At 48.5% G+C, this 7,296-nt stretch overlaps 1 protein-coding gene across 1 annotated transcript; it reads right to left on the bottom strand.

Moving 5' to 3' along the window:
* Nucleotides 1–827: 827 nt before the first annotated feature.
* Nucleotides 828–6,618, bottom strand: LOC123062060 (cellulose synthase A catalytic subunit 4 [UDP-forming]). The gene is made up of 13 exons (XM_044485391.1): nucleotides 6,350–6,618; nucleotides 6,163–6,275; nucleotides 5,985–6,036; nucleotides 5,746–5,893; nucleotides 4,781–5,047; nucleotides 4,184–4,526; nucleotides 3,954–4,091; nucleotides 3,249–3,374; nucleotides 2,939–3,151; nucleotides 2,615–2,861; nucleotides 2,337–2,536; nucleotides 1,875–2,228; nucleotides 828–1,782 (listed from the first exon to the last, which is right to left on the bottom strand). The coding sequence occupies exons 1-13, from the start codon at nucleotides 6,513–6,515 to the stop codon at nucleotides 1,198–1,200; spliced, it is 2,952 nt and encodes a 983-aa protein (XP_044341326.1). The 5' UTR covers nucleotides 6,516–6,618; the 3' UTR covers nucleotides 828–1,197.
* Between the last annotated feature and the right edge of the window lie 678 nt (nucleotides 6,619–7,296).

Genomic DNA, 7,296 nt, shown 5'->3' with positions numbered 1-7,296 from the left:
ACGCCGCCCCGCCCCTCGCCTGTGGCCGCCGCCACGTCGCCCCTTGCCTACGCCGACCACCACGCCGCCCCGCCCCTCGCCTGTGGCCGCCGCCACGCCCCCCTCGCCTGTGTGCGCCGGCGGCCACGCCTGCCTCGCCTGCGACGGCGGCCACCCACTGCCTCGCCGAACGGGAGGTCCACCCCGTGCGCAGTGGACGACGACGGGCGACCGAAGGAAGGCCCGCGGCGATGACGGAGCTGCTGGCCAGCGAGCTCCTCACGGCGGGGCTGCTGGCCGGCGAGCTCATCCGGCGGGGCTGCTGGCCAGCGCAGCTCCTGTCGTTCTAGAGCAGGGGGACGGGAGGGAGCCAATTGCTTTTGTGAAAATTTACAAGGACCTGATTGCGGTTTTTTAAAAGAGACAGTGACATGTGGGTCCCAAATGTCAGCTAACGGTTAAACAAACGGTCAAACAAACGGTGCGTTTAGTGGCGGGCCCGACTTGTCATAAACATGTTTAATTTTTTAAGAAAGAGGATTTGGGGTTTTTTGAAACAGCCGACCGCTCGTTTGGTAGCTTTCTGAAAAAAATTAAAAAGTGGTAGTTTTTTGGAACCCTAGCCTGTAAAGTAGTAGTTTTATGCTATTTACTCGGAAAGGTCGTGCTAGATGATGATGATACACTTGGTTAGAGTAGTTCTATGGCAAAACTAGAATCATGCGACCGCAAAGTTGACATTGGAAAAACGGAACTGGCTGTAGCTTCTGGAACACAATGTGGTTGCATCGATAGTTTGAAGCATTCTCCAAACTGTCGATGGGGTGACAGAGTTAAAAAAATCTCAATTCTAAAAGGCCGAGTACACCCCCTTTGCTTCCTTTTAGAAGGCCAGTCACAACTGACAATGTTATCATCTTCCATATCAGATACAATTTCAGGTTCCTCTGGTGCAGACTCTTTTTTTATCTCTATACAGAAGTACATGCTTCCTTTCTACAAGTATGCTTTACACGAACTTCAACTTTGGCCGCTCACAATTCCAGCGGCTTTAACATCAAAACTTTCCATAAGAGAGTCAACAGCAGTGAAAAAATCGACACAAAATAGTAGCCTACATCACCTCTGTAATGGTGGACAAAGGTTTTTACATTGATCAAATACACACATCCGCTGACCAGCAAACAATTGCCTGGACCTCCAAGCAGTGGCAGTTGCTCAGCAGTCGATGCTGCTGCAGGCTCCGGTGGCGACGGTCTCGGCACCGGTGATAAAGGGATCGATCTTGACCCAGAGGAGGGAGAAGACCGAGGCCAGCAGGACGGACCAGAGTATGACGATGGTGGGAGTCCGGTTCTGGCGGCCCATGAGACCCTTGAGGAACGGGTACAAGTGCATAATCACCCACATGGCGAAGAACACCTTGCCGAAGAGCGGCCCCCATGACTCGTAGCCGCTGTTGAGCGCGTCCGAGAACCCGGCCACCACGCCGACGAGGTTGAGAACCAGGATCGTCGTGGGCGGGATCAGCACCGTCGTCCACTTGAACACATACAGCTCAGCGAAATCGCCGTCCTCCGCGGCCTTGCTCGTGACCGTGAAGTTGGTGTCCAGCCCGATCACCATCTTGAGGATACCCTGGAACACGGCAAAGAGATGAGCAGACACGCCACCGATGACCCAGAACTGCTCGTTGCGCCACCAGTCCTCAATGCCAATGCCGCTCCACCGCAGCTCCAGGACACTCGTCAGGATGATGGAGGTGAAGAGACCAAGAAACCATATTGTTGCGGCATTGGAGAGCTGTATTGTCAACAAGTGAACAATGTTATCATCGTTTAACAGTGATAATCATCAGAGTCCGATGTCAATGTATGTGTGTTCAGAAATCTTACGATTGGAATGATGAATTTGCCAGTGAGCAAGCAAATGGCAGGCAGGCAGCAGTATGCGACGAGAGGGACAGAGGTGAAGGGGTAGACGATGGTGTTGATGTAGGACAGCCTCTGGAGCCACCTCAGACGGCCACCACCGTAGCCGTACCACAGCGGGCAATGCCGGCTGAAGAAGATCTCAACAGAACCGAGAGCCCACCGAAGAACCTGGTGCAAACGATCGGAAAGGTTGATTGGGGCTGATCCCTTGAATGCGGGTCTTATCGGCATGCAGTAGATTGATCGCCACCCACGGCAATGCATCTTAAACCCAGTCAGAATATCCTCTGTAACTGAACCATAGATCCAACCAAGCTGACAAAAAAGCAGAACAAGCAGTCATGCCTAGTGAACAGAGCAAAATGACTGAGGCATAGTCAAGTAATTCGACATAAGTATAGACACTGAAGAGCAAGAGCTAACCTCTTTTCCCCATTCAGTTTTCTCTTCATATCCACAGCTAATGACATGAATGGCTTCTTTAATCAGTGTAGAAGGGTCTACAGACTCAGGAACACCCCCATTCTCCATAAGAGTTGATTCAATGAATACCGAAGACTGCCCAAACGACTTCTCGAAGCTCATCTGGGAGATAAGCATGGACCGCTCATACTCGTCGTAGTCTGCAAAAGCAACCAATGTTACGAAAACACAACTCTTAAGATTTAGAACGTTTTATTCCACATAGTTCGTGCACTTACTGTCGATTTCCCGTAGATTGAAAATGGCAGATTCAAGGTCCTCTCGTCTGGAGTCTCTGTGCATTTCCTTCTCAGTTTTTTCAACCTTTTTCTTAGGACAGCAGCAGCAGCAGAATGAACAAGCCGACGATTTTGGAAGGGCAGGCAGAGATGGTGGCCCATAACCGTAGAGTGCTTGCCTATAGAAACAACAACCAGTTCCCACATAAACCGGCCCTTGGATGCCATCAAGCCCTTTCATGTTAACCTGTGCATGATAAGTATGAACATATAAGTTGGGTAAAGATACTTAAATGGAATACACATCAGTGGCATAATGCTTACATCAAAGAACACGACGTTCCTATTGGCATAACGATCACTGCGATCAATCCCATCGAATCTCTGTGGGAACTGGACATAGCAGACATCTCTACCAACGGAAGGGTCCATCATGAAGCACATTGCTTCACGCACAGCTTTGCTGTTGTTAACATAGTGATCACAGTCAAGGTTAAGAATGTAGGGAGCATTTGTCAGAACAGCAGACACTCGGACCTGCCAAATTAGATAATTATTCAGTAACCTTGTATTCAAGCAAATTTTGTCAAAATAGACAAATAAATAGGATAATTCTCTCTAAAAAAGGATTTACCAGAGCGTTCATAGCCCCTGCCTTCTTGTGGTGTTGGTACCCTGGTCTTTTCTCTCTTGAAACATATACTAGCCGAGGAAGCTCATTTCCATCGTAATCGCGAGCACCGGTCTCACCAAGGAAAACCTGCAACCAGAAGTCAGAAATACGATAAGGATAAGTTTGAAAAAATCGCCGACAAGGTAACTATTCGTTGGTTTTCTTGGAAGGTCAGCAGGCATCATACTAGAAGCATCAGTTCCACATCTGCAAACTACGACTTTGCTTTTAATCATGTAAGTGGAACCTGATCTCATGTAAGTTCAGCTTCAGTGAGGACATTTGAGACAATGGCAACTAATCGTATGCTGAACAAATAATGAATGATTTTGGGCACAATGCCCAGGAAAATTAACTACCAAATAGATCCTGTTTTTTTATTTGTAAAGGTTTTTGTTATGTCTTAATATCTTAAGAGGTTAAAGAAAGTTGGCACTTTGCCGTTGCTTATATGGAGTAATATGAAAGGCAAAACCAAGCTTTATATTGAACTTTCAAGTCCAAATGGCAGAGTACACTTCATTATTATGACGTGTATAAACCTCAATACTAAGAGGGACCATGTTAAAATAGCTCGTCAGTCAAAGATCGCCTTATATGTTTTTAAAAAAGGCGATTGACCCATAACATTTCCTGGACTGATTTCAATAGTGAAAAGCAAATTACCTGAATCATGCCGGGGTGGTCACGAGAGTTGTTCCCAGGCCATGGTGTCCCATCCTGCATGACCCAGCCTTCCTCAGGTGTCTTCTGAGCCTTGGCAACCAAAGCATTTATCCTCACCTTGAACTCTTCATAATCTCTCTGCACAAAACACAATGCTTATTTACATGACTAACAGCAAAATGAAACTTCCAAAATAAAGGACGTTGTCAAACTGTCCAATCGAAATATACCTTCATAGCCCTACGCTCCTTGACGAAAGACGGGTGTATTTTGTCCTTCAAGTAGTCAATCTTCTGTGAGAAGTAGAACTCAGGAGTTCGTGGCTCAATGGAGAACTTCTTGCAAAATGGAACCCATCTCCTTGCAAATTCCGCAGTTTCAGCAAGTGATTCAAACGTGAGCATGGCAGCTCCATCGTCAGAGACGTAGCACGAAATTTTCTCAACAGGATAGTCCACCGCAAGAATGGACAGCACAGTGTTCGCAGTGATTAGCGGAGGCTCTTTCAATGGATCCACTGTACTGACAAAGAAATCCACAGGTGCTAACCCAGAATCTTCTCCATCTCCATATCTGTAACATGCATGGATTATGAAATTCAGTACAAACAATGCTTACTGATATACTCCCTCCGTTCCTAAATATAAATCTTTTTAGACATTTCAAATGGACCACGACATACGGATGTATGTAGACATATTTTAAAGTGTAGACTCACTCATTTTGCTTCGTATGTAGTCACTTGTTGGAATCTCTAAAAAGACTTATATTTGGGAACGGAGGGAGTATAATATAAACAGTTTTAGTGGTACTACTACCGAGCATACCGTGCAATCAGCCTATCAACGTAAGTCTCTCGGTTGACAGGACACCACTTGGGAAATTGATCCAGGATCCAGGAGAAACCGAACCAGATCTCACATATGACTGAAGTCAGCCAGAGACCAAAGGCGCTGTCGACAGGGTTGGTGATACGGTAGTGGAAGAAGAGCCCGAGAACAACTAGCCGCATAATGATGACTGCCCTGTAAGGTGTGAGCTTGTTCTTCGATATAGGGATGATCCGGGAAAGTGGCTCATACGCATCTGTCAAACTGCAAAATCGTTTGGTGTGTAACAATAAATTGTCAGCATATTAAAATTAAAACACTTGAATTATATGAACCAGCCAACTCACCCAAAATCGTAAGCTAATGAGGGAAGGTGACATTATGCATTTCAACAAAACACCATGTTATTTTATAATGTAGCAGAGGTGAAGCTCAAAAGGTTTTGAACTAAGCCAGGGGAGAGTATAATAGCAGAAAAGTTAAACGTATTAAATTGACAACCTGATGTTAAGATGTATAAACAAGGTGTGGTTAATGGTTATAGGCCAAGTTAAGCAACAAATTTTGTGACTAAGGTGTAAATGAAGCATGTTAATGAGATATGAAGTGTGAATACAATATCACATTTTCAGCTATTTTCCCCAGTACATGGGAGATATAGAAGTTTGTATATGGGATCTGGTAAGATAGTCACATGAGACATTAAGGTCAATTTCAAATATAACTGGCATCTAGCTCATCTAAAAAGAATCTTGGGTGCGAATGAGCTAACTATATACTCCCTCTGTCCCAAAATAAGTGTCGCTGAACTTATTTTGGGACGGAGGGAGTAATTGTTATGATTATACCTAAAAATGGTCAAGGAGAGATTTACAAATATTCATTTATTCAGACACATTGATAGAAGTAAAAGCTCTAAAGTAATCAATTTAAGGATGTATAAATGGATGCATAATTCTTACTCCTTTTCTTCCATGATCTGTTCTTCCACAGGCGGAACTTGTGCTTTAGCCGCAGCCTTTTTCGCTGAGGCTTTCTTCTCATTCTTCTTCTCCTTCCAACTGTCAACCCTGTTCTTCCAGATGGGCTTCCCGGATTCGTCATTCAACTCTTCAAATCCAGAGTGAGTAAAAAAAATTCAGTACTCGAGCGACATCAGAGTAAGGTAAAAAGCCCAAGCAAAGTAGAGAAGTATGCCTACCACTCCCAACTCCAGACATGCTGCTCAGGGTCCTGGCATGACTTACTACATCCTGTTGAACCAAAATCACATCCAACATTGTCAGAACTGTAGGAAATTCCCCTTCCTTGAGGGGTGTCAGGTGTGTGTTCAGCTGTTCTACACAAAACCGGACAGTTGCACGAATAAATGACTTCACCTGGCGATCGCTGAGTTGGTTCGCCATTGTGGCCCGCCCACGCAGGCCCTCGGCGACGAGCTGGTCCTCCACCGCCGCCTCCTCCTCCTCCGCGGCGCTCCCCTTGCCATTCGCTGGAACAGAGAGCAAACTCATCAGCGCAAACCCCCTCGCTGGGCTGCCAAGCTTCTGTCAGAGGAAAACGGACCTGGGTCGGAGACGGCGTACTCCCCGCCGCAGCGCGCGCAGGCGGCGCGGCCCTCGGCGACGTCCTCGTCGAGGCACGCCTTGCAGAGCGCGTAGCTGCAGGCGCGGCAGGCGGCGTGCGCGTCGTCCCCGCAGGCCGCGCAGGGAGGATGGGTCCCCGGCTCCATCGTTGCTCCTCACTACTCACCCCTCCTCGCCGGCGCGCGGGCGGCTGGGGCGGCGGTGGCCGGAAGGGTGGGGAGTGGAGTGGGAGAGAGAGAGGGAGGGATAGGCTCAGCGTGCCGGAGGTTGGATGCGTGGTGATATAGCCACGGCCGCGCGCGCGGGGGTGCGGTGGCGTGGCGCTGGCAGGCGGTGGGTGGGGTTGGGGCGTCGGCATCGCATCGGCGGGTGGATGGAAAGAATGGAAGCAAAGGTTTGGCCGCCTGAGCGGACAGGGGAGGGGGAGAGGCGCAGAGGCGGGGCGGCGTGCGGCAGGTGTTTTTCGCGGGAGGGAGCGATTTTGCGGGTTTTGGAAGCGAAGGTGACGGGCGATTGGGCGGGGCGTAACCTGCAAGGCGGGCGGGTCGGAGGTCGGGGGCAGGTTGGTGGTGTGCTCGGTGTCGTCGGTGCGGGGCCCGGCGCGAGGTGAGAGCAAGAAGGTATCGCTCGCGCTGCGGCGTCGCTTTTGACAGCACGTTTTCTAACTCGCGACCGACGCGACGGCGAAGGGCGAGGAGGAGGTGGGGAAGTCGTGCTCCGCGGAGGACGAAGTTTGCGCAAATTGCAGATGCGCACGCACCTGCAGGGCCAGCATCATCGTCGATCACTCGCGTCGTGATTCTGCGCTCGTTTGCACCCCGAAAATTGCTAAAATTCAGAGATGAACTTTGTATGCCATGAATGTGTATGAATATAGTACAATTTAATGTACAGGTACTACGTACTTAATGTTCATTTTGCTCGCGT

The sequence above is a fragment of the Triticum aestivum genome, chromosome 3A (assembly GCF_018294505.1).
Source record: "Triticum aestivum cultivar Chinese Spring chromosome 3A, IWGSC CS RefSeq v2.1, whole genome shotgun sequence".
NCBI lineage: Eukaryota > Viridiplantae > Streptophyta > Magnoliopsida > Poales > Poaceae > Triticum > Triticum aestivum.
Note: the sequence above shows the minus strand (reverse complement) of the source record. Positions and strands in the feature narration are given on the sequence as shown.

Coding starts and splice junctions, on each gene's coding strand:
- LOC123062060 (XM_044485391.1), bottom strand. CDS start 6,515: ATGGAGCCGGGGACCCATCCTCCCTGCGCGGCCTGCGGGGACGACGCG. Junction 3,152..3,248: donor CAGGGGCTATGAACGCTCTG/GTAAATCCTTTT, acceptor CTAATTTGGCAG/GTCCGAGTGTCTGCTGTTCT. Junction 1,783..1,874: donor GCAAATTCATCATTCCAATC/GTAAGATTTCTG, acceptor TTGACAATACAG/CTCTCCAATGCCGCAACAAT.